This window comes from Eretmochelys imbricata, chromosome 12, assembly GCF_965152235.1.
Source record: "Eretmochelys imbricata isolate rEreImb1 chromosome 12, rEreImb1.hap1, whole genome shotgun sequence".
In the NCBI taxonomy this organism is placed as follows: domain Eukaryota; kingdom Metazoa; phylum Chordata; order Testudines; family Cheloniidae; genus Eretmochelys; species Eretmochelys imbricata.
The window spans coordinates 19201762-19229136 of NC_135583.1; the positions used below are offsets into that span (position 1 = coordinate 19201762).

Below are 27375 nucleotides of genomic sequence, written 5' to 3' on the forward strand. Positions count from 1 at the left end.
CGAAACGATTGTTTACTGTTGCTTTCATGGAGGGAGGGGCGACTGATGACGTACCCAAAACCACCCACGACGATGTTTTTGTCCCATCAGGCATTGGGAGCTTAACCCAGAATTCCAATGGGCGGCAGAGACTGTGGGATAGCTACCCACAGTGCTCTGCTCCGTAAGTTGATGCTAGCCACGGTAGTGAGGACGCACTCCGCCGACTTAATGTGCTTAGTGTGGACATACGCAATCGATTTCTAAAAATTGACTTCTATAAAATCGACCTAACTTCGTAGTGTAGCCATACCCTCTCGACACTAGTGCAATATTACTTCAACTTGTTTTATTATTAACACTGCCACGTTTAGCAAGAACTATTTTAAACATTGTAAATATTATAATGAACCACATACTATAGATGAAGGTCTTAATTCAAGCGTATGTGCTTGAGTGCAATCCTGAATCAGGCCAACAGCAGTAATGTGAACAGAGAAATCAAGGGTCCAGTCCTGCTAAGCCTTGCCCTTTAACTTTAATGGGTCAAACTTGCATATGAGCGTGAAAGAAAACTGGGTGGTAATATTGAGTGGGGGGTTTTTCTGTAGCATTTTAGTTCATTGTAAAGGAGTATAGCAGTATTGCATGCCACAGTGACTGACTTGAAAAGAAGAATGTACTCAAGATTCTAACTCTTATCACAGGTTCCTTACCACTTCTCAGTAATAACTATGCAGATTTGATATTCCAAAATAGTGGGTGGGATCTGCCATGCTGCTAAACTATAATATGCTTTTTACAGAAATAAAATCCCTTTGCTAAATAGGGACAGCTGGCTAGTCTAAGAGGATCTGCAGGTAGCACCAGCTGTCTCTTCCCTCTGACAGTTAGTGCCACACCCTAAGATATACTGTTCCAAATGGATGGTTTTTGTTTGTCTCTTGTAGTATACAAGTGTGACTTTTCTTTTTAAAGGTGGGCAGAATATTGGAGTAAATCACATACCATCTACACAGTGTGACAACTGGGTTCGGACAAGCAATGGAGGCCATTTTGCTTCACCAAACTATCCTAATTTGTACCCACCAAACCAGGAGTGTATCTACATTTTGGAAGGTACTAACATCCTCTTCCTCCTTTGGTGTATTGTATTCTTACTGTTGAAAGTATAGGAAGTGGAACTGTTCTGCTATTCTGTTTATATTAAGTAAAGTTACTTGGACGATATTGGTAATATGTTCATTTGCTTCTGCAGATGTTAGGCTGAGTAAGGAGGGGACGCGTTTGGGCTGCAAAACAGTAACTACAAATTCCTGGAATACTTAAATATTTATGAATTAACACAAAGCCCTTATTTAGTGACAGTTAGGGATGTATCAGGTCCCTCCCAAATCCTTGAAAGCATAGAAATAACAAGTTTAAAGGAGAAGTCTTTAGCTTTCCTCCCCACTGTCACATCATCTACAGCAGGGGTCTCCAAACTTTTTGAATCGCGCACCTCCAGGGCCAGCTCTGGGGAAGCAAAAAAAGAGCTGCAGCTGAAGACGGAGCAGGGAGAGCCGAGCTGCCGCCGGTGTGCCGCCGAAGACTGAGCTCCCCCTGCTGTGCACCCCCAGGGAGAGTCTTGCACACCCCACTCTGGAGACCACTGATCTACAATACTAATGCACCCTGAAAGGGACACTCTGCCATCTCCACCACTTCAAAAAGACAGTATCTATCCCCATCTTCATCCAACTCGGTGTCACACAGAATCTCAAAGCTGACCTTGTGCTCGCCTGTATCCGCAGGGAGACACGCATCTGACTGTCCTGTAGCCTGTTCATTTGCAGACTTAGGGTGCTTCAGTGTGGCTGAGCTCCCCATTAAGGTTGTGTGTGACGGGGCAAAAAAAAAATCCCATTAACTCAAAAAATGTACTGCAGTGAGAGTTTGCTGAATAAGGACTGCAGGACTTGGGCCACACTGAACAGATTCCTCTCATAGGGATTCATATAAAACCAGTTAAGTCCATAGAAGGACCCCCACTCACCCCCACACTGACTTCAGTGGGATTGTCCTCAGACCTCTAGTGATGAAACTAAGTATTCCTGTGTCACTGCAAGTCTCCTTTACAATATCCTGTGGTGAGTTTTCAGTTTCAGTGGTGTCTTAGCCATAAGTATAGTATATTTGGTTTTCTCTTGAATGCATTTATGGTCCTTTGTGTCTTATTTATGACTGAATATACTTTGAGGCAGATATTCTGCCATGCTCTGATCCCTTTGCCCTGCACAGGCCACGTGGAATGTGCTGAGACTGGCCACAGACTCCTAGCGGGAAATTTCCCTGGCATGAGGGAGTTCCCAACAGGCAGAGAGCTGGTTCCTCTGCCTCCCTCCCTACAGCTCCCAGTGCAAGGATGTGGAGGAGGCATGGGCGAGTACAATGCTCTCCAGCAATTTTCAGGTGGTATATAGTCCCTTAGGTATCACTGCCAGCTGGTAGATGTTAAAGCAGCTCCTTGCTTCTCTACTCCACAAGTCAAAGTCTAAAAGATTAATTTGGTATAGTATATACCTAGTGTGACTTGAGGTGCCTAGGTTAGCCCACAATGAAAATACCCAGGGCAGGCTGCAAAAAGGAAAGCAGATTCTCCCAAAATTGGTGGTTAACATTGTCGTTAGATTAACCAACCAGTTACACGCCGTGCTCCTGATCCATCACGCTGGTTATCAAGAATCTTTTAAATCACACAGCCCTCTTTATTGCATCCCAATCTCTGGCTCCCAATCAGCAAATAGGTCCAGTAAAGTGAGAAGTTGTTTAAAACTCTATTCACTATACAGAATGTTCTTCTGATCCCCAAAGGGCCAGCCACTACTAGTTTGCCAGGTCACTACTAGTTTGGATCTTACCCAAAATACCACGCTGCTAGCCAATCCTTTACTATCTAAAACGAAAGCTTATCATAAAAGAAAGGAAAGAGGAGTGTTGTTAAATGATGGAAAGCAATCAGATACATACATATGACTTCAGAGTCCATATATAAGATTTTTAGCAGCATTGGTGAGTTGGCTGGCTTGTGAAATCCCTCTGGAACACATCCAAAGGTTGGATGGGTCACTCAGTCCTTTATTCAAAGGACCAAGATGATATTGATCTTTGTAGAGAAGTTACTCCAGAGGTGAGAAGCAGGATTGAAGACAAAAAGGCAGCTGCATTTTCTCCATTTTATATCCTTTGCCATGTGGCTTGTATATCCTTTATCCCAAACATAAGCTCACAGCATATGGGCATGGAAAAGAACATGGAGTCCCCTGTCCACAGGCATGTTCCTACATGTCCTGCTGACTCATAGGTGTAGGTAGCCCCTGGCTTCTTCTTGATTGCCCTCGATGAGCCATGAAGCAGGCTGGATATTGCTGATTCCAATCTGTCTGGGGTGTCACCCAGAAACACAGCACAAATTTGAGATTCAAATATATCTCATATATTAAGTTATAATAACTCAGGATACAAAGATGATATATATACATATAAACAAGATTATCATATTTAGCAAATAACTTTTCCACTGAAACCTTACATGGCATATCTTGTAAGATTCATTGCAACTTTGTGATATTGGTATCAATAATTTTATAAATGGTCACCCATATTCCATACAGTGTTGTTGCTAGAACAAAGAATTTTCAAACTATACACAGAGTAGGTGGGCGCCACAAGAAAGGCACAAAAAAGAACCTTGGGTACTTGCACTTCATGCCTGATGAAGGGCCTGATTCAAAGCCCATTGAAGTCGGAGACTCCCTTTGACTCCATCGGGGTTTAGATCAAGTTCCTGGGTGTCGAACTTTAGACACCCACATTTGAATAATGAATGTGTATATGCATCCTGGTGTATATTGTAGGTGCTATTTAAACTCTCAGTAAAGATTCAGTTACGAAAAGAACTATTGAGAGTCACCTTCCACCCATGTAGTTGAAGAGTTTGAAAAACAGTGAGTTGGAAGAAATCTGGGCTTCATTTTCAGAAACATTTGACTAATGAACACCAAGGACCCAGCCGTCAGTCAAGACCTCCTTTTCGACTCCCTCCCCGCCCATCTTTTTCCCCTTTCTCTCCTTGCCTTGTCTGTGTTATCTCCCCATTAGTTGTAAAATACTGACTTATTTGATTTTTGTAGTTTAATACTAAGGCTGTTAAAATGTGTTTTGTGTATGTATGTTAGAGGTGATAATTTTAAGCTTTTTGTGGGGGGTAGAGGTCTTTGTGATGTTTGTATTAAAATAATAAAAACCTTACAGCCTACTGAAAAAATGCAAAGGTTACCTGATTATGCAGAAGGCATTCTAATTATACAGGGTGTCAGTTACTTCAGTAAGCTTACTAGACTGACTTTGAGAAGTGTCACATGCCTCTGATTTTTACACTTTTTTGGGGTTTTGTTGCTTCATTATTTCACTGCCCAGTGTCAGTGTTTCACACATTGTCAATTAATACTGTGTTGAAACTTTTATTGTGTTGTAGCTGCTCCACGCCAAAGAATTGAGTTGACCTTTGATGAACCTTATTACATAGAACCCTCATTTGAATGTCGATTTGATCACCTTGAAGTTCGAGATGGACCTTTTGGTTTTTCCCCTCTCATCGATCGTTACTGTGGTCTGAAAAGTCCTGCACTAATTAGATCAACAGGGAGGTTTATGTGGATAAAGTTTACTTCGGATGAGGAGCTAGAAGGAGAGGGATTTCAAGCAAAATACTCGTTTATACCAGGTAAAGATACCTTATTAAATAGCTTCTTACATTGTCTAGTTGTTGTTTTTGCTCAGACAGAATTTCAAACTAATATCAAGGTACGAATTCAAGACTTTAAAATCTCAGTTCCATCTACTGCCATGAACTCAGTAGCTGTTTATACTGGCAGTTTGGAGCTGTATTTCGTGACTGGTATAGCTGTGAGCAGGGTTAGATAACATGGTGGCTAAAAACATCTGAGCACTGTCAACCCTACAGCTTCCTCTATTGCTGAAACTGGGGGAGCTAAACCTGGTGGAAAATTACAGGCCCTAATTTTCAGAGTAAAGAGGTCAATGCTGAGGGTTTTAGGGAATTCTCCCACAGTTGTTCTACAACCAGCACAGCTCTATGGGTGCTATAGTAGGAATGTTAGTGTAAACTAGCCGCTGGAAATTTCCCCACCATATTATCTATGTTAGCTTGACATGATGATGTCAAAAACATCAGCAGCCAGTCTACACTACCATTCCAAACTTTTTAGCACGGGTGCTAGAATAGCACTGAAGGAATGCACAAAGAATCCTAGGCATAGCCAGTCTGGGAGTGGAGGGTGCTCAACACCTCATAGTGGTTGCACAGCACCTGACCGATTTAGTCCTTTAGTCTGTGATGTGGACTATGCCCATCTCATGTCTTCTGTTTTAAAGAGATACTAAGTGGACTGAACTAATGTTTGAAAATTGGTTACTGAGACTATGTGGTAACTCTTTAAACATATTAAAATTGGTATCCATCAAATCACTATTGATTATTTCAGGGCTTCATAATAAGATCTGACACGTTTTCACATGGACTCAAGAGTTCTTAACATTTGGTCAAAAATCCACATTTGTAAGGATGCCTCAGTCGGTCCATTTGTGGTCCTTTTCAGAGCCCCCTTAATCTGTGAAGAAAAACATACGTGTATAATAGTGTAAATATGTATTTTTTTCCAAAGAGGGCAACATGCCTATGGAAGGCATTAGTCTGTAGCCCTGTCTACACAAGCAATTGTAAATCATGGTAAGAACCTGGAAACAACAGAGCATAATTGCTGATTCACAGCTTGTATACAGCCTATCTAACAACTCTAAGAATGGTAAGAGTTTTATTTACCACACAATCACTTTCCGTAATAGCACTAAGCTAACCCAGTCTTGAGAACTTCCTCACAAACACAGTTTAAGAAACTGAACACGATAAAGAAATTTAAGATGGCTTAAAAGAGGGTAGCAAGGTTAGCGTTTAAACTGTGCTGCTTTCTCCAATATGCATCATATTAGTCAAAAGCTAGGGCCATGTTGTGGCTTCTAAGCCATCATTTACATGGGGCAGGAACAGCAGGGAGGATATAGCATGGAAGGGCTACCTCAGCAGCTGTAATGAGGCATACAGACTGTCTCTGAAAGTGCTAGAAGAATCATGTTCCTACTTGCTGCATCCTTTTAATGTGTAGCATATAGTCCCTCTGCAGGCTTCAGACCAGTAGCTCAATCTGTGTGCAATGGGCCATAGTTCTCTCCCCTTCCCTGCTTATGTAAAGTGATAGGATTAGTGCAGCTTGCACTCAAGGAGCTCAAGAATATGGATTCTGCTGTCTCCCTGTGCCAATGCATCTTCCCTACACCCTCTTTGATCCTGAGCTGTGTGCCCCTGACTAGAGGCAAACAGAATCTGGTACCAAATGTACCAACTAGGGTAGGGGCCTGCAAACGTTTTGGCCTGAGGGCCGCATCAGGTTTCGGAAATTGTATAGAGGGCCGGTTAGGATAGGCTGTGCCTCCCCAAACAGCCAGGCGTGGCCCCGCCTCCTGATGTGTGTCCCCCCGTCCCCCCCATCTACCCTCCTCTGCTTCTCGCCTCCTGAGGTCCCGTCTGTCCCGTCCCCCCTGACTCCTGCCCCGTCCGTCCCGTCCCCCTCTCCCCATCCACCCCTCCCTGTCCCTGGAACCCCCATCCTTGACTGACCCCCACCACCCCATCCAACCCCTCCTCTCATTCCTGATTGCCCTGCCCTATTCAACCCCCCCTTCTCCCTGACCGCCTCCAGAACCCCTGCCCCTGACTGACCCCTGCGACATCCAACCACCCCTTCTCCCTGTCCCCTGACTGCCCCCCACCCTCGGGACCACTGCCCCCATTCAACCCCCCCCCGCTACCTCATCCAATCTCCCCTCCTTCCTGACTGCCCCCCACTGGGACCCCTACCCCTATTCAACCCCCCTGTTCCCCACCCTCTGACTGCCCGGACCCCTGTCCATGCCCCCCCAAACTCTCCTGCCCTCTATCCAACATCCACCGCCCCCTTACCGCGCTGCCTGGAGCACCAGTTGATTGTAGCCCGGCTGGAGCCAGCCACACCACCATGCAGCACCAAGCACTGAGTCAGGCCGGGCTCTGAAGCTGCACTGCCCCAGGAGCTCACCGCCCCGAGCATTGTGTCGGTGGTGCGGCGAGGTGAGGCTGTGGGGGAGGAGGGACAGCAGGGGAGGGGCTGGGGACTAACCTCCCAGGCCAGGCAGGAGGGTCGGCCTGCGGGCCGTAGTTTGCCCACGTCTGGACTAGGGTATAATCTCAGGCATGCAAAGCTGGAGAAAATGGCTTAATGGGCTAAGCATCAGCTTTTGAAATACGTAGATTCTCTGGAACTGTGGTTTCAAATCCTAAGAGTGTTGACTCAGCTCTTCGTTCTGCTGAGGCAGATTTGAGCACATTATGGGGGCAGGGCGGAGAAGAGGAATATTCTGGTTGCAAGCTCATTTTAAAAAAAAAAAAAAGAGGTTATTTCTGCTCTGTGTGGAAATAAAGTTCCTATGGCACCTTTGGTGAGAGAGGATTTGATCTAATGTCCTTGTGCAGAATGCTCTGCTCCAGGTGGCTGTATTTTAGATACTGTACATATAGTTATAAGCACTTTAGGATCCTTTGGGACCAAAAGCAAAATATAAATGTCAGCTATTGCGACAAGTGTTATATACACAGGTGTAACTGCTTTATGTTCCCTCTCTTTCCCAGACATGCCCTTCATCTCCAGAATCATAGGAAAATATTATACATTAGTACAAGTGTTCAACAGAACTGTTTTCACTTTTCTGTGGATTTAGTTTCTCGTGCTGTTCCGATTAGCATGGGTCACTAAACCTTTGGGAACCGTGTGGGATGTGCTAAAATGTTCTTGCAGGGGTTGTATGGATGTGTGCGCCAAGCTACCTTCCAAAGCAATTTAACTAATATGTCATTCTCAAAACCAAGTTAGCTTAGTGCTAGCAAGGCTCGGGCTTGTATTCTAAATCTGCCACGCACATATTTATTTTTGTGGTGGTAATGACTGTGAAATAACCATTATATTCTGTTTTCATTCTTTTACATTTTCACAACATGTTTAAATATTTAAAGTACCAGTGACAATGAACAAAAATCAGAAAAAGAAATTAAGCCTCACAAAACACTTAAATGACACTAAGTAATTGACTTAAATTCACAAGGAAGAGCAAATTCAGAAAGGAGGTTGAAACTCTGACTTGCAGAGGTTTCCCTACAGTGAACATATGTGCCAGACTATATAGCTCAATGGTAGTGGGCAAGGATGGAATTTTCCGAACTGTCTTAAGTATTTAAGTCAATCAGGATTCATGCATTTTTTGTTTAACTGTAAATCCCTCTTATAGATAAAGGCCCACACAAATTCTGCGCCTTGAGCTCAGTGGGAGCAGGATTTGGTCCAAAATGGACATGCAGCCATTGCATGGGCAAACACTAGCATCTGCACAATAATAATAGATTATAATAGATGATGATAATAATAATAATAATAGATTTGCCCACACGCTTTGTGGAGCTGTTTGTGGACTGGAACACTGGTGTACAAAAATTCAGGTTTTACCTGTGCAACACATGCACATGTAACTTGCAAGGCTCACCTGTTGAGTTGTGTGTGGGGAAAAATACTAAACTGCTCATGAAAATGTGAGTGCTTGCACATGCAATGGTGCATGCTCATTTTGGACCAAATTCTGGTTCCACTGAAATGAAGAGACAAATGCTGGAGCTTTCTGTTGCTCCTCTGCTGTGGACCTCTTCGGAAAAATCTGCTCTGAACTCATTAGCAGTACAATTTCCAGGCAGGTATGTATAGAACACAGTTCAAGAGAAACCTAGGGCTAAATTATGTCCTTAGGTGCATGTCTGTGGCTACCAGTGACATCAATGGGAGACGTGTGTATCCAAGGGAAAATCTTGGTCCTTGTTGCTTGTTTACCCTTTGTTGTAATGTTCCTGAGTAACTAGTAATTCCAGAACTCTGATCTTGCAACATCAAATTGAACTAATAAACCTCTTCTACCTGATGCTGTACAGAACTATTTATATACCCTTTGATCCTGCAGTCTGATGTGCACAGGTATATCCCTGTGCCCTTGTGGAGCTCTGTTGATTTTAGTGTAAGCCAGCGCAGGTGCAGGGATCCATCAGTGCAGATCAGGTTATAGGATTAGGTGGGAATAAAAAACAAAGGAAATTCTAGTGTGGTGTTAACCACCTCCATTATATTAGAAATATTAAACCATCTTAGTGAGGTATGGTCATGTATCATGGAATCAAGCCTCAGGTAACAAGAGTATCACATCTCTCCCATTGATTCAATATCTGTTCTAGCACTTGATATTTTGTGGTGTGTTAGGAAATAGATTGTCTCTAGATTGTGTTAAACCTTGAAGTGATTCCCAACTGCCAGCCCCAATGATTTGTGACTTCTTTTGTTGCAGATCCAGACTTCACTTACCTAGGAGGTATTTTAAATCCCATCCCAGGTCTAGTATTACAATACCAATTTATTTGTACATGAAATTTTTAATCAATCTCATGTTGCATTTGATAGCAAGTTGTATGTTCTTTCTAGACTGCCAGTTTGAGCTTTCAGGAGCTGATGGAATAGTACGTTCCAGTCAAGTAGAACAAGAAGAGAAAACAAAACCTGGACAAGCAATTGACTGCATATGGACAATTAAGGCTACTCCAAATGCTAAGGCAAGGCCATTTATATCATTAAATATATAATGGGCTTCTAAAGCCCATTAGTAATAGGGAATGGTCATTAGTAATTATTTACAAAATGTCTCACTTTCATTTAAATTAATTAGCTATTGGCAGTTGAGGAAATTAAGATAGATACTTGTTTCCGAAATAAATGTAACTGCAGGTCCATTGATGCAGCTACTGTTCCCGGACCTGAAATTTATAATGTTCAGACACTTTGATAATTTTATGGGTACATGTTTAAAGGGCCTGCAACTTGGCCTCCAGTTTAATGGGTACAGTTAGCTGTAGACAAAGGGTAGTCTTAGGTAATGTTTGTTACCTGATATGTGAGCAAAATCGGGAATTTATAGAACCTCTATACTGTGCCTACAGAACTGGAGTCTGTGTATAGAAACAGAGTCCTATTCCACTCCAATTAGTCAGTGGGAACTTTGCCATGGGATTCAGTGGGAAAAGAATCAGGCCTGCTAACAGACATATACCATTGAACCTCCTTTCTAAAATGGGTCACATTTGTAGCATGTGGGAATCTTATATATTCAGTTTGTGGATTACTACATATGAGTGTGTCACTGAAGTTTTACCATCTTATGCATTAACCAAGTAACTGTTTCTGAGATTCTTCTTTGAGTATGTGTCATTGTAGCTGTACTTGTGCCTAATGCACACAAGACTGGATTCTTTCAATAGCCGTGGCAGTTAGGGTCGAGCACAGCCCCTGTGCCTCCTCATCCTCCCGTAAGAGGGCATAAAGGGTGGAGTGGCTGTGTCCCTCCCTCAGCTCTCATACTCAACATGGCAGGGAGACAGAACCCGGTGAGTGTCCAAGCTGCAATATTCTAAAATTTTCTTTCACCAAATTTATGAAGAAATCTTACCTTCACACTCTCAAAACATGGAAGGAGATTTATATAAATGCTAATCCTCCTGTGCAGAGGGGCAAAGTGCGTTGCACCAACAGCCATGCCTCATGATGGACTTCAGACCCTGGCCATCTTATGACTGACTGATCTCCATCAAGGTCGATGTCTCTTTTGCATAGAAGTGATCCACCTTTTCTTCCAGGGCTTATAAATGCAGGTACACTTGGCTCAAACTACAGCTGCTAGATCAGTCCATGAGGGCCACTTTGAGCTCACAGAATGCTCCTCACTCAGAAGACTGTCTTCCTTGTGGCTATCTCTTCAGCCAGCAGAGTAAGTGAGCTTCAGGCGCTTATGGCTAGACACCTACTGCAGTGTTTCAGAGCGAAATAATGCTAATAAGACATCACCCAAAATTAATTCAAACCAAAACCACACAACACAGGAGAAAAGCTGCACACACTAAATGTATCCAGGACTTTGGTTTACTCCTGTCAATGTAATGAAGCAATCAGACTATTGTCCCATCTTTCTGGCTATAGCCAAGGTAATCTCATCACAATGACTTGCATTGAATTAACTATTTTGAATCTCACTGTTAGACAGTTGGTGTACCTCACCCACCGAACATCAAGGCTCACTCCACCTGCTTCAGAAATGTATAAGTATCAGAATTTTATATGCAATGCAGTGATGTGGAGTAAACCACTGACCTTGCTGGAATTTAGCTGGTAGGTTAGATGCCAAGTTCAGGAGAGCAGTACACAATTACTGTTCAATAGATGCAGCAGGAACTTTATCCTGAGGGGAATGGGGATACTGCTTACTAGTTCCCTTCAGTGCAGTTCAAGCTGTAAACAGTTTCTTAGCCTACACTAATTATGGTTCTTCAAGATAATGTAGACAGTGTGGATCCCATGACTCTCCCTCCATCCTCACTTTTAAAGAATCCTATCTCAAGCTCACCTACAGTGGGATCCACACTGACTACATCTTGAAGAACTACAGTTCCTATAGGGTAAGTAATAGCTGTTTATGCTGCATGCCTACTTGTGATAGGATAAAAAATAGCATGATGCAAGAAAAAAAAATATAGGGAAAGGAAGTAAATGTTCTCTACCCTATTGGAAATAAAACCAGTTGTTGAAGGTCAAGGGGGCTTGACCTTTCAGGGTACTGAGCACCCTCAACTCCCAGAAGAATTGAGGGTAGCCAGCACTTTGTGGGATGAGACCCAGGGTGCCAAATATATCTTCTGTGGTACATATGCAAGAGATATAAATATTCTTCAGTAGAGCTGATCAGAAAATGGGTGGTGTCTTTCCCTCCCCCCCAAAAAAATGGACTTGGGTTTTCAACAAACTTTTTTTTTGGCTGAAACCTTTAGCAAAAACTCAAGTTTTTCACAGAAAACAGACACTTTCTTTAATTGAGTTGAAAAATCAGTTTAGACAGAAAATTTTCCAACAGCCCTAGTTCTCCAGCTTCCCAAATAGTACCAAAAATAACTACCTAAACCATAAGAATAATAGGGGACAAGAGAGTCGGGTAACAACAGAAAAAAATAACTTTATTGCACGTTTTGAGGAAGTGACTCATAACTCCCAAAAGCTCTATCCTGGAGTGAGTTACAGAAATTGTCATTCCAGAAATGATTTTTCAAAAATCATTTTTGTCTTGTTTTCTATTTGGAGTACTCCATGCCTAAATTATTTTAATAATTATTGAATGTTGCTTAAAGCCAGTTCTGTAGTTGAGTGGCTCTTGAGACTAGATTATTTTTCTAAATGATTTGAGCTTTACACTTATTTTTAAACTGTTGTGCTAAAAATTGGTCTCCTGAGTTCTGGTTTTGACAGGATTCTGACATTGAACAGTTGTATGGAGCAGCCTTGGGTGTTTTGTCCTTTTATGAGAAAAAGAAAAAAGGTTTTCAATTTCCCAAATTTGATTTTATTTTTTTTGCAATAAAAAATAAATCTGAAAATTGACAGTCATTGAAGACTTTAAAAAAAGCTTATGCATCATTGATATTCTGAAATAACCTTCAAGGATTCAGAAAAGTTCTATAATATATTAATCAACATTCTAATGAGGAAGCCTCTAATAGTATTAACTTCTCTGTGGGCAGCAGAAATCCTGAAAATTCCTTTCAGTAGGCACAGAAACCAGATGCATCTTTCACTGAGCAGAAACTTTTTGGAAAAAATTGTGCCCTTGATTTGTGTACACAGCACAGAGCAAGGGTGCAACATGAGTGCTAGCTTGAGTATTAATGTTTTATTCCTTCCATTATAGTTTCACAGCAGGAATAAAAATCCAATTAAGCAATAGTTATGAGAGTTACATATTTCAGCTAAATGCTGAGAGCTCCTGCAGCTCTGTCTGACTTCAGCGGGATATGAAGTCAACAAAAGCTACAGTTGCTGTAATAATGGGGGACAGCGAGGAGAGACATGAAACACTCACCTAAATGGTACTTTACAATTTGCAATACTGAGCACAGACTGAAGTAGGTTACAGTGAAAAAGTTTCAGATATAAACTACTAGAGAGAGTATTTTCTCACATTAAGGGGAAAAAAAATATGGGAGACATTGGCTTTCAAACATGGTGCGTAAGGGGCATACTACCAGCATTTTGCCTGTGAAGAACACTGGGAGTTGCAATGGCTTAGGGTGCTAGGGGGAATACGTACTAGCCTGCTACCCATTAAGTTGCTTGTGGGCCTTGCTACTGTTTAGAGATACCCTTAGTGTACTGCAATAAGATACCTGCAGCTGACCTGTGTCAGCTGACTCAGGTTGTAGGGCTATATAAAATTGCAGCAGAGACCCAGAGCCCTGGCTGCAGCCCAAGCCTGGATATCTGCATTGCAATTTTATAGCCCCAAACCCAAATTTGCTGACACAGGCCAGCCATTGGTGCTTTATTGTAGTGTAGACATACCCTAAAAGTTTCGTAGCGCACTTTGTTTGAAATGGCAGTATGTCAAAACAAACGGCAATATGTGAAAGCACGCTACAGAACTTTTAGTGCCCAGTGGCAGGGTCTATACAACAACTTAGTGCATGGCAAGCTCGTGTCCTGTACATTCACACCCTGGTTTGCTGCTCACTGTGCAGATAAGCTCTTAGTATGGTTTAAGGATGAAGTTTTTAAAAGCACTAAATAACTAAGGAGCATAAGTCCAAGTGACTCTCACTAGTCCCTTTAATACTTTGGGGAGGGGGGAAAGAAGGATTTTCAAAGGAACTTGTCATTCTGATGTAGAAACTTAAAAGATTTGTATGCAAATAAACGTTTTTTTTTTACTTATAAAATCATGTCACACTTATTTCAGGAAACATAAGAATTGTTCTACCAGATCAGATCATTAATCTGAGTCAAGTAATTTGTTTATCACAGTAGCTGGTATCAGAAGACGACTTAGAGAAAGGTGACAACCTCAAGTGGGCAGTTCTGGAATAGCCTGTCCCTATGAGAAGCTTATTTCTAACTCCACATCAAGCAGAGGTTAGCTCATGCCCAGAAATCTCCTCAGTTGTTCCCTTTACTCCTTGCAAGTTCAGCAAATCTACAAAGGCTCACAGGTTTCTGCTGCAGATGCACCTGAAGGCAAATAGTTTAAAATTTGTCTATTTGCACTTCAAATTCCACCTTAGTCTTCCTATTCCTTATTATGTATGGTCTGCTGTAATATATGGTCCTCATTCTTGTCTTTGGGTTGGATTTCCAGCCTCTGAGGGATACCAGTTTGGCTCACATAACCTCTTGAATCTTACCCTTCAACTCTAATCGTTCGTGTTTTGCATTCCTGCTTCTATTTAGGTTGTGTCTGCCTCCATGCTGATTTTAAGGACTTGTGTTTCCTTTTTTTTGACTTTAGGATTCTTCAACTAGATTTCTCTGGTTTGTTTTTTTAAATCAGTCTTTCTAAAGTTCAGAAACCTTCCACAGAAAAAAGCCTTTCCCAAAATCCTGACAAATAAATTCATGCATTCTTCTTGTATATTGCTTACATCTGTTCTAGAATGTGCTTGAATGCAGCTCTCTTCAGCCTGCACCATTTTTTGTATTACAAGCTTTGCTTTTCTTGTAAGCTTATGTAGAGAAAACAAGTTAGTCAATTTTCATTGGGAAGTTCTTGTCATTTATTGATACTTAGGATAAAATAATTGCAAATAATATTCCATAATGATGTCATTTTGTGAGGGAATCACTGGTTCTGAAACTGTAAGCATACAATACGAGAGTTTGTGAACTTGGAGTTTCGTGCCTATATAAGGACGACAGAATACTGTGTAATCCAGGTCTACTGGGAGGCTAAGAGAAAAATTCTGTCGTGTTTTATTACTAAGGCATTCTGTTTCTCTTTTCTTAGAGGTTGTGGGGTTTTGTTTTAAACAGATTTATTTGAGATTCCTGGACTACCAAATGGAGCACTCAAATGAATGCAAGAGAAACTTTGTAGCTGTGTATGATGGAAGCAGTTCCATTGAAAACCTGAAGGCAAAGTTTTGCAGCACAGTAGCAAACGATGTGATGCTGCAGACAGGAACAGGAGTGGTACGGATGTGGGCAGATGAGGGTAGCAGACTCAGCAGATTCAGAATGCTGTTCACTTCATTTGTTGATCGTAAGTACATCCTCCGTTATCTTAGTGGCCAAGCGCTGAATGTATTTCAGAAAAAGCATCAGCTTTGTGTTGTATGAGCACCAGGCATAACAAAAAAGTTGATTCTCAGTTCACACACCCCCTAGTCAGAGGGGAACAAAATACTCACTTGATTATTATTCATGGACACTGTTCCTAGGGGAAGATTTTCTCATAAAGGCCTGCCTTACATTTGAACCCAGTAACAGCCAGTTTCAGATGCTAAGCCTTTTCTTGCGAGGAGTTCCATAGCCAGGGTCCTGCTCTTCCCCACCATCTGATAACCTAAATCTGGATTCCCCCTGCTGCGTTGCCTGTGGAGCAAAGTTCTCTTGGATGGTGAGGGAGCCTCTGAGTGAGTTAGGTCCCAATCTGTTAAGGACTCCATAGGTTAAGACCAGGATTGTGAATGCTGTTCTGAGATTCTGTAGGGATTACATGTAAAAAGTTTGATGCTTGCGACACTTATGATTCAAGATGTTTTAAAAGGATGTTTTAGGTGGGACAACATTTAATAGTAGGTTAATATACTACCCCTTATTCTAATACTTTACCCCTAATCTGGATGAGTTGCATAGCCTCAGTCTGTTCCCATGTGGACACACATCCATATCACACCAGATAATTTGAAACAGTTGGCAGGCTCACTACAAGAGAGGCCAGAGCTTGGAACTGTAGAGCAGGCATGAGGTATGTTGGAAGAACAGCACAGGAAACCTAGCACAGAGTTTGCTTATTGCATGCCTGCCATTTGACACTAGCACAATCATTCTTGCGTTTTTCTTAATGTTAAGTTTCCAACTAATGTGACCTGAATAATAGATATTGTACAGGTTTGGTTGTAGAGAGAGCGCAAAACTAATTGACAATGCTGCTGTTTCTTTGCCTGATCCTGGAAGTGATACTGCTCAACACCTTGCAGGGTTGGTCTTTTTTAAATTTATCTGTTTTATAGTGGTATTTTATTGTTTCATAAAACATTAGAGTTCAAGTTATACACTCATATAAAAATTTACTTGCCCTGAAACAATCCTTCTGTTGTGACGGTGATTTTTAAGAAGAATAGGATATTTCTACTTTAAGAAACAACTACAGATGATATTCCAGAAACTTGTCTAGTGTTTTAATACTTTTCCATTCCTTTTCTGTAACTACCACTTTTAGGTACTGGTTGCTAACCAAAATTACAAAAGCTGTTTTGCTTTCTTCAGTTCACTTCTTCCTCAGCTACAATGATTAATAATAATGGTAGTTCTGGTGAGGCTATGCTCTAGCTTTGACATTATAAGATTAGTTTCTACAGGTCAAACTATCAGTTCATATTATAAATATTGATTTTTTTTTTCCATTCTTGCTTCTCCAACAAGCTGAAGTGATGAACAGGTATAAAGACAGACTCCTCTCTTTGAAAAAGCCGATCGCTAATCAAAAAATCTTTGCCAAAAGCAAATCTGTAAAGATATGTACAGTTGTTCTTGCCTATCTCGCAGCTTGAGGTTTGATATCTCAGGAAAAGGAGAGAGATAATGAGTTGATTTTAAAAAAATAAGGCCAATAAAACAGGGCATTTCATGCATCTTAAAAAAATCATTTTTAAAATATCCTTGTTATAAGCAAACTTCAGTGCTCAGAATAGTGAAATTATGTGCTTATTCTTTTTTCAGATCATTGAGCACTTTTTCTCTTCTACCTAGCTACTGATTTGTAATTATATGAATTCATCCATGAAAAAAATCAATATTTCTGAAGAGGTTTACATAAATGAACTAATTCTGCATGACATATTCAGTTCACAACTACCCATTGCAGACGTGACTGAAATAGCGTAACTCGGCTAAAGGGGATGAGATAAAATAGAATGTGTTTTGGTTTTTCCCTTGATACAGTTTATGAACACAACTACCTATACTAAAAGAACCTTAAGTTTGCAAAGTCAAGCACTCAAAAATAAGGAAATGCCAGAATTAAAGGTTGCCTGTGAAACCTTAATTTAGCCTTGCTGTGCATATGTGTTATGATCTTAATGAAGTGATTACATACTATTTTTTCCACTTATTCAGTGCACCGAATGATCATATCTCAATATTGTGTTCTCCTCAGTGTTCAGTGTGTGGCCCTAAACCTTAGTATTGTAGTCTGTTTTCTCATGGAGATTAAAGGTCAAAATTATCCACTAGGTCTGGGTGCTGACTGTGAAATGCCTAGGACTAGAGTACTGTACTAAGCACTTTGTATTCAGGCACAGCTCCTATTGACTTTAGTTGCAGTTGTGAACAAGCGTCACTTCTGTAAATCAGGCCCCAGAGTCTCAAGTGGGGGCATCCAGAAAATGAGGAATTCTTAATTAGTGACCTGCCTGTGAACAATTCTGGCTTACATGACATGTCCAGCATCACATAGGAACTTTGTGTGACAGAGACAGGGATCAAATCCAGTCCACCAGAGTGGCATTCATGGCATTCTCTTAACCATGAGATCCACCTTTCTTTTCCTGTAATTCCCTCTCATTCGGTACGTACCTTCCAACTTAATCAACAAATGAGAGAGGGTCCTATAGAGAAAAAAGCTGCTTTTACAACACAACCCTGATTCTACCCCAAAGCTGGGGTCTTGTGGAAAAAAAGATCATGTAATAAAAGACACTTGTGTACCAGAAACCTTAAATCTGGCGTTCCCTAACTTTTGAGTGCTTGCTTTTGCAACCTGAATAACATTCTTCAGTGTAGTTTTGTGTAGGAGTATTCTTATGGCTCTCTGCTCTCAGTTCCAGTGCCTGGCTACTTCCAAGCCTGGAGCAGCAATTACCAGGAAAGTCCAGCTTTACCCCTGTAGCCTTAGACTGAAGGATCCTCAGTCACTCTTGTGGGGATGGTGCATATGCAGTCCAGTCAGCCACTAGGAGCTGGGAGCATACGCAGTAGGGACAGAACAGTTTAGTAATCTAAGTCTCTACTGAGAATGTACAAACTGGGTTTGGTTTTTTTGGTTTTCAGAGACTTAGCAGTTGGGCAGATTTTCACAGGGATGGCAGAAGTCGCATCCCTGACACAAGGCCACCACCAAAAAACTTAATTTCAAAGGGGAAGAAATCCTTCCGAATTTAACAGACAAATTATATTTTTTTTTACTTTGTCATCTTCTTGGAAACAACTGAACCATTGTGGCTGACATTTCAAAAAATTCAGCTTGAGGCAGACACCCACCATGGAAAATTTTCAGCTCAGATAGTTGGGTTTTGCACAGTTACTTGCTACTGAAAACAGAGTCCTATAATAGGAAATGTTAGGCAACCTGAATCGATAGCCAAGTATTATACTTGGTACTGCTAGTACTATTAGAAGAGAATATATTGATGGGGCCAGTTGGTCCTTGCCCCTTTTGCAGCAAAGAGAGGTTGCAAGGAGCCTTCTAATTCCTTTGCCCTTCTTGACAACTTTCCAATATAAGTGATGGGGAGGGTAGAGTGCAGCCTGTGTGTTCCGTCCAGGCAGATGTGCTACTACAAACCATCTCCTTTTGGAATGAAAGAGGCAACAGAGAGAAGTCAGTCTTGCACCTTCTCCATACCAGTCCATGAAGCTGGCTGGGTGCAGAAAAACTCCCCAGAACATCTGGTAGCGAAGGGAGAGACTGTGCATTCTGGGGCATAATTATTTTAGTTCTCTGAGAGGTGGGATGGCTATATACCACCCCTGTCATTAAATAGCACAATCTGGGCCTAAGTTCGTGAAAGGAACAGAAGGCATTTTCATTAGCATATTCAGCAAACAAGCAACTATCCAGAGAGACATCATCCTCTTTTAGAAAAGCACCGTTAAACTATCTGAAGATAGGTAACGAACATAGCTAAATGCTATTCAGTGTTCATCTACCATATACAACATTCTGCCACAAGAATCAGTGTACCAAGTATTAACACTCACTGTACATGGAGATAATGATACTAACCTCCTTTGTAAAGCACTTTAAGATCTTCAGATAAAAAATGCTATGTAAGAGCCTGGTATTATGATGATGATAGCTAGACCATGTGCTCTCAAACAACCTCATGACCCTCTGAGGGGTCATGAGGTTATCATGTGGGGGGGTTGCTGAAGCAGGGCAGTTGGACTCCACCCCAAGCCCTGCTTCACCTCCAGCATTTATAATAGTGCTAAATATTTAAATACGTGTTTTTAATTGGGGGGGGGCACATGTTGCATGCAGAAGCTTGTTGTGTGAAAGGGGTCACCAATACAGAAGTTTGAGAACCAGTGAACTAGACCTAGGGCTCCTAGTTCATTCATAATTGCTTGAAAACTGAACATGTCATGAAAAATCAATTTCATTTACAGGGGTAAGCAGGCTCTTGGTTGCCCAATATCATTAGCGGAGTCTCCTGAAATTGTGGCCAAGTACATTAGGGCAGATCTCTACTGTTGAGGAAAATGTCAAGGTCTTCAATGTCCACATAACCTGTTTTTAAATTCTCATTCAAAAGACTTTCCCCTTCTCCATTTGCAGTAAACGGCATGGTACTCAACTGATCTTCCTTGGAAGAATAAAGAGCTTAGTTTCTTTTGCCAAGACATTCTCTCAGTTCTTGGTAATGTACATATTTCAAAACCAAAATGCTTTAAAAATAATCTAGGGACGGAAAAAGGAAAGAATGTTTGTTTAAAATAAATCATCCAGGTATATTTCAAACAAAGTCAAATTTCACACCTTATAGTCAACCTCAAAATGACATGGCTGAGAGAAAGTATTACTGAAAAAAAAAAAATTCAGCTTTCATCAAATTCCTGGTCTGATGCTATGTCCCATAGGTTTCAGAGTAACAGCCCTGTTAGTCTGTATTCACAAAAAGAAAAGGAGTACTTGCGGCACCTTAGAGACTGACCAATTTATTTGAGTATAAGCTTTCGTGAGCTACAGCTCACTTCATCGGATGCATACTGTGGAAAATACAGATGATGTTTTTATACACACAAACCATGAAAAAATGGGTGTTTATCACTACAAAAGGTTTTCTCTCCCCCCACCACCCCAATCTCCTGCTGGTAATAGCTTATGTAAAGTGATCACCCTTTACAATGTGTATGATAATCAAGGTGGGCCTTCTCCCCCCCACACACAAACCCACTCTCCTGCTGGTAATAGCTTATCTAAAGCGATCACTCTCTTTACAATGTGTATGATGATCAAGGTGGGCCATTTCCAGCACACAGTTATTCTTCCCTCAGAAAGCACTCAGTTCTATCCAACAACTAATGTTTCTTTGGTGTTCCAGAAATTACAGCTTGCAGGAGTAGGTGATCAATTTTATATCTCTTCTAAATATAAAAAAAAAAAAAATCTAGTCAGTTCTTCCATCCACATGTGCTCTCAGTCCAAGAAGCTTAATAGTGTAGCTTTGATCTGGATCTCCAACATTTCCACTCTAATGGGCAGATTTTTTCTCTTTATATATGCTATGTGAAATGCTGGATATGCACCCATTTCTCAGTCTGAATCACTTAAGGTCCTTCTCTGTTTGTGCTATTCAGTGCTTGGTTCTATCCAGTCTAACCTCCATGTTTCCAACCAGAACAGTAGCTGATCCAGTGTCATATTCATAAAGGCTATAGCTGCATGAGTTTTATCCTCCTTATCATTCAAGATGAAGGGCATGTAAGGATGTGGCTTGGGCACCAGCATGAGAACAGGTTCTCTTTCCAATAAAACAGTAACTAGTTAAATACTAGTTACAAACACCTCGGGAATGGAGGTTGTTCTTTCAAAAGTTTACATTTACTGAAGACAGCTGAAAATTGACTTAACAGCTTTGGCACGTAACTTTGCAGAAGAAAAATGCTGCTTTTAACAGTCTTAATTTAAATGAAACAAGCATGGAAACAGTTTCCTTACCTTGTCAAATCTTTTTTTAAAAACTTTCCCTTTACGTTTTAAGCAAATACTGTACTGTATTTGCTTTTTGATGGGGGAGTGGGGAGGTCTCTGCTGCTGCCTGATTGAATACTTCCGGTTCCAAATGAGGTGTGTGGTTGACTGGTCAGTTCGTAACTCTGGTGTTCATAACTTAGGTTCTGTAGTTAAAGAAGCAGCCAGAGTTTGAGCAGGCAAAAACCTTGATCTTATTCTTCACTATTGGCACTTAAAATAAATGAATGGCCAGATTTTCAAAAGAGCTCAGCATCCAGCATCTCCCATTGAGAACAAACTGACCCTTATTTATGCACTTAAATGGGAACAGAACTTTCTTGAAAATGTGGCCACTTATTTGGATGCTTAACACTTGGGTGGCTCAGCTCTTTTGCATATTTGGCTCAAAATCACTATACATTCAAACTAAATAGCAAAAAGAAATTAAATGGATAAGTGGAAGTTGCTTTGAAAAGGCAATACCTCAAATATTCCCTTCCGCCTCTACTGCCTTAAGCCTCTCATTGTTAATTTATACAGTGACTCTTCTCCACAACTTTCCATGAATTATTAATACTATAAAGCACTGTTCTTCAAAAGGATCTCAAAGTACTTTCCAGATATTTAAATTTTTGCAACACCCAGTCAAGGAAGGTGTGTGAAACAGTAATTTCAGTATTTTTAAATATCATTACTATTAACATAAAAATTGGGTAACATGCATTTTCTAAAGTTCCTAAATTATGTATGACGAAAGCTTTATGATCCAAAGAGTTGAGACTACAAACAGATGATCCTCTATGGATCTATTTCTTTCCAATATAGAGGAACTGATTGATAACATGAAAATAAAGCTCAGAAGCAGTGCGCATGAGCCTGTGGAATTCAGCACAGTAAGAAATGGGGTCATGTGAAGTGGTAGTACAAAGACAGTTTTAAGGAAGGCAAACTTAGAGGGTTAAGAAATATAGGCTTAAAACCTTCATTAATTCCTCAGGCAAAACTCCAGCTGAAGTAATTAGGGTCCAGGGGTTTAACTGATGTGAACACATGGCAGAACTCTATCCCTTTCCCACTTGCCATCCTCTCCATCACTTACCTCTTGGGTTCACCTCAGCATTTGTGAACCCCAGATGCTCAAGCATGAGTTATCATCTGGGAAATATGTAATAAACTGGCATGTGAGCAAAACAAGCCACTACCTTCTCCTGGACACCACTGTCCTTACATTAAAATCAATGCTGATATGTAACTGACTTACAGAAATCTCTAGTGTATAAATACTACCCTGATGTAGAAAAATGGAACAGAAAACTGTATAATGGGTAGAATATCAAAAGCAGAAAGAATGCGAAAATTATATTTATTTAATGAAAATGGATGCTTTGACACTGTTCTAATGTCAAGGGCGTGTAATATGATAGAAATTTAAAATCCTCTTTAGAGAGAACGTATAGTTATTTTATTTCTTCAAATTTCTTATAAACAGCTGCCAGCTAAAGGCTGCTCTTCCTTAAACCCTCTATTATCTTCTAATAAAAAAGGCCCGTTCATGAGCAGGAGTTTACCTCTTTCACCATGAAGGTCCAAATGACCACTGTATACAGTATAGCAATAACCATTAAGCCACAGGTGGCAGGTTTGTTAGAGTGTTTACACTACTGCTGCCTACCTGACAGGCATTTCTAAACGTTTATAAAGCATTTGGAGATCATCAGAGGGCAGGCAGTATAGAACTGCTGAATGCTACTATTTATTATTGTTACCAATGGATTGCCACTTTAGCTATATAATGTATTTTTTATACTAGCCTCCCAGTTGCTTTTGGATTCTATTCATGGTATCTCCTTTAATCTACAAAGCTCTATAGGGCTTGAGGCCAAGCTACATCTCTCTTCATATGGACTGTCTCAATGGCTGATATCAGCAGAGATGTTCTCTTTGAAAATGCCAAGATTTGAATTCCTGAGGAGGAGAAAGAAGAGAGTTCTTAGGAAAGGGACCTTAACTGGGGAACTTGTTACCTCCCAGTCTGCAGGAAATGGAATCTGACCTTCACTTAACAGCCTAGGTTCTGGAAGTGCTGGAAGAAGGGTAGGAACCTTAGCTGCCTCAGATCTACACCGCGTCTCCCTTTGATTTTTAATGTTTCAGAGCAGGAATTTGTCATATCTCATTCATCTGTAAAGCATGATGCACTTATGGTATTCTGTATAGATAGGAAGTATACTCTTCAGGGAAGAAACTGACTTCCTGTGAGTTTGGAAAGCATATGACCATTTTGGGCACCACTGCAATCTCAATAATCAACAAGTAATTCAGAATGCAATATAATGCTATAAGACAGGCATTTAAGACTATAGAAGCTTTTTCCATCACATGCATTGGGTGGCCAACCAGTGTATGGCTCTTATTGCTAACCACTTGGATCAGTACTATTTTGTTCATAGTGTCAGTTGTGCATCCAGAAGCAACCCCAAATGGGCGTATACTAAACTACTTAATAAGGGATATGCAGGAAAACTCATTTAATGTGAAATCTTAGATCAGTCAGTGAAAGAACGAATATGCATATTGAGAAATATAAAGTTTCTTCACAGACTTTGTGCACTCTGTGAGCTCTTGGCAACTCATAACTTGTTTTTCCTTCTCTCCTGCAGCTCCATGCTCAGGCAGCAGTTACTTTTGCCATAGCAACATGTGCATCAATAATTCTTTGGTCTGCAATGGCATTCAAAACTGTGCATACCCTTGGGATGAAAATCATTGCAAAGGTGAATATAGTGCAAAGCATAACCTTGGTGATCCAGGATTGTCAGTTAGCCTTTCATTTAAGAAAGTCATAAAACATCTTTTCCTGCAAATGTGCTGAAGACAGCTATTCTACTTAACTCAGGGAGATGTTCCAAATTTTTAATTTAAAACCAAGACGCCTGTGAGCAGGGTTGAAGAATGTACCTGCCCTATAAATGAAACATCACATGCCCTTCACAAAGTATATTTTAAACTTTACACAGAACATTGGGCCTACTAAGTATATGCTTCTGTATTTGCCTGATTTGTACCGCTACCATCTATTCCTAAACCTTGATGCTTTTGAGGGAAAAATCCTTGTTTTTTGAAGGAGGCCCCTTTATGTTACAGTGTGAATATATAAATGTAGTTACTAAGCTAAAATGTATCATGTCACAGCATCTTTGTTTTATTTATTACGGTTAACAAAACTGATCAGTGGCTCCCAAGTTTCTATAATAAAAATCAAGTTTGCTGCACCTGAAGCTCTGCCTGTGCAAGTATAATACACATTTCCAATCAGAAATGGTTTTCTGAGATGTTTTCCTGAACTATGGGTGCTTTTCTGAAATATACACCTTTCCTAGAATGCTTCACAAACCTACTGCAATATGAGAGATTTATTTATTAAATATATAGCAACAAAGCAATACCATCTTGCCCAGCATTTTTAACTACTGTGTGCTCAACTACATTCCCCATTATATTTTAGCTTTATACATGAACAGAATTCTTAATACCTAGCATCACAGGAAAAAACACAAAACCCAAACCCAGAAAGCAGTAAATATTTTTACTGTTTTCTAATGAACAGTCTGTTGTATTCATACAAATTTCTTTTAGTCATTCAGGACAAATACTTTTTCCAGAGCAAAATATTGCTAAAAATTTGTCTCTTACGTGTGGGAAACTTGCTGTAATCAGATACTGCCATCTTGTGTACTTCCATAGGAAGTGCTATCAAGAAATTATTTTTTAAACTGATCTTATGATGTGGAATGTTAAATAACTTGCAATGCAATATGTAGGTACAATTTAGTCCAGTTATGAAGCCATCCAGTGAAGGCAAGATAAATAGTATGGTTGGATTTTTTTTATATTGTTTTTTAAAGGACTAGATAAATTTGGGGTCTGGTTTTTCCTCCATTCAAATCAATAGGAGTTTTGCCATGAGCACCAATGGATGCAGGATTGGGCCCTTTGTGTATGAGCATTTGTAGCTATACAAGCTAAAGTAATGATATGCTGTTTAATCAAATTTTAGATTTCAGAATGTAAACTAATTACCACAGGGTCAGGAAGGAACCCACATCCCAATTAAATAGGTATGTTGTTGGATTAGGGGAGGATCCCAGCAGCCTTCGAAGTATCAGGTGTTTGTCACTGCTGAAGGCAGGGGTATTGGATTTGCTGAACCATTGCACTGATTCAGTATGGCAAATCCCACAAATCTATAAGTCCATTACATTTCTAAGGTTGTTCTAATGTAACTTCTCTTTCCCCAAAAACTATGGGCCATATTCTGCTCATGAATGTTTGTGCGAACCTCCAGGAAAATAGCACACACTTCTATGAGAGCAGAGCATGGTCCTATGCATCGAAAACTTGCCTGAAATTACATGCTGTTGAGTGGGCTCAGTCCTGCGGTTCTTGCTTATCCCTTATGAAACAAAACTCCAGAGTAACCAGTGATTTTTGTCTGAGTAAGGACTAATACTTAAAGCATACAGGGCCAAATTCTGCTCTCCCTCACAGGGATGCAGTGCCCATTAATGGAGCCAATAGTTAATAGACATTTGCACCCATATGAGTGACATCAGCGTATGACCCGCTCTATCATTTACACTTTTCATTATCTTAAATCTTTGCATACGAAATCAAACCTGAAATTTTACTGAATTATTTCTGATCAGACATTTTAGATAGACTCAAAAGCTAACCCCCTCTCTTTTTTGCAGAGAAGAAAAAAACTGGACTGTTTGAACAAATCACCAAAACTCATGGAACCATCATTGGAATTACTTCAGGGATAGTTTTGGTTCTTCTCATAATTTCAATTCTGGTGCAAGTAAAGCAGCCTCGCAAAAAGGTTATGGCCTGCAAAACTGCTTTTAATAAAGCTGGCTTCCAAGAAGTATTTGATCCTCCACATTATGAACTGTTCTCATTAAGGGATAAAGAGATTTCTACAGACTTGGCTGACTTATCAGAAGAACTTGAGAACTATCAGAAAATGAGACGCTCCTCTATTGCTTCGAGATGTATTCATGACCATCACTGTGGCTCTCAAGCTTCCAGTATAAAACAAAGCAGGACCAATCTCAGTTCCATGGAACTTCCTTTCCGCAATGATTTTGCACAACCTCAGCCAATGAAAACATTTAATAGCACCTTCAAGAAAAGTAGTTACACATTTAAACAGGCCCATGACTGCCCTGAGCAGGTAATAGAAGACAGGGTGATGGAGGAGATTCCTTGTGAAATTTATGTGAGAGGACGAGAGGATGCTGCACAAGGCTCATTATCTATTGACTTTTAATCTCCTGTTAAAGGTAAAATTGGTATGTGTGGGTGTGTGTTTATCTGACACACACTGTGTCTATATAAAAATACACCATATGTAGTGTGTATAGGTACACACACTTTTTAGCTTACTGTATCCAATTTTTTTTAAAAGGAAAGATCTTCATAACCAATAATTGTTGCAGTGGTGGACTTTGCACCCATCCCCCATAAGCTGCCACTTTGCTTGAGCAACAAAACAGAAGGTTTTGCATGGGAACTATCAAGAATATTTTTAACTAAATGTGAAAATGACTAGATTATTTTTCTGCCCTCCCTTTCATATTATTTCTCTCTTCCTTTGTTAAATAATTAGTTTTCAGACCAACTAGTTTAAGTAAAAGTGGTAAAAGGCACCACATATTTTGACACAGATGTCTGTTAGCATATTTATCAAATTGCAGCTAGAGTTACTTTGGTAAATGCCAATTAAGACGAGTTATGTTGCATCTTGACTAGTTTTTATATTGCTTCCTTAGTCTCTGTGTTCCGTGAGAAATATGTGAAATGGTCTATTGCCTTCTAACAGTATTTTATCTTGGCTATACAGTATTCATTTTAATATCTTTGGGAATATATGGCCTTTGCAGGTTGTGGATTAAAATTTAACCCAATTCTCAAGTACGTCTTGGTAGATACAGACTTTACACAGAAGCTTCTTTCAGGAAGATGGTAGATTTTCAAAAGCACAAAGTGGGCTGATTTCTGCCATGTGTTAAAGCCATGCAACTCCATTGATTTCACAGGTGTATAACTAAGGCTCTCTGTTTTTTCCTGTTACTTGCATAAAGAAACTCCGCTGACTGACTGACTTAT

At 40.4% G+C, this 27375-nt stretch overlaps 2 protein-coding genes across 5 annotated transcripts in view; one reads left to right on the forward strand and one right to left on the reverse strand.

Moving 5' to 3' along the window:
- NETO2 (neuropilin and tolloid like 2) overlaps positions 1–26536 on the forward strand; it is a 48206-nt gene extending 21670 nt beyond the window's left edge. Inside the window, exons 3-9 of the mRNA XM_077831423.1 lie at positions 958–1098; positions 4496–4744; positions 9511–9534; positions 9645–9772; positions 15057–15285; positions 23865–23978; positions 25956–26536. Coding sequence (XP_077687549.1) covers positions 958–1098; positions 4496–4744; positions 9511–9534; positions 9645–9772; positions 15057–15285; positions 23865–23978; positions 25956–26536 — 1466 coding nt within the window. The remainder of the gene's footprint in view (positions 1–957; positions 1099–4495; positions 4745–9510; positions 9535–9644; positions 9773–15056; positions 15286–23864; positions 23979–25955) is intronic.
- The window catches only part of LOC144272755 (borealin-2-like), a 150313-nt gene that overhangs the window by 1682 nt on the left and 121256 nt on the right, over positions 1–27375 (reverse strand). For 2 of the 4 annotated variants that reach the window (XR_013347664.1, XR_013347667.1), the window contains one exon: positions 4731–5651. The exons of 1 other annotated variant lie outside the window; for it this stretch is intronic. The gene's annotated coding sequence lies outside the window, so the exon portion shown is untranslated. Of the gene's footprint in view, positions 1–4730; positions 5652–21118; positions 21369–27375 lie in introns of those variants that run through there. One more of the 4 variants, XR_013347668.1, reaches the window with a different exon arrangement.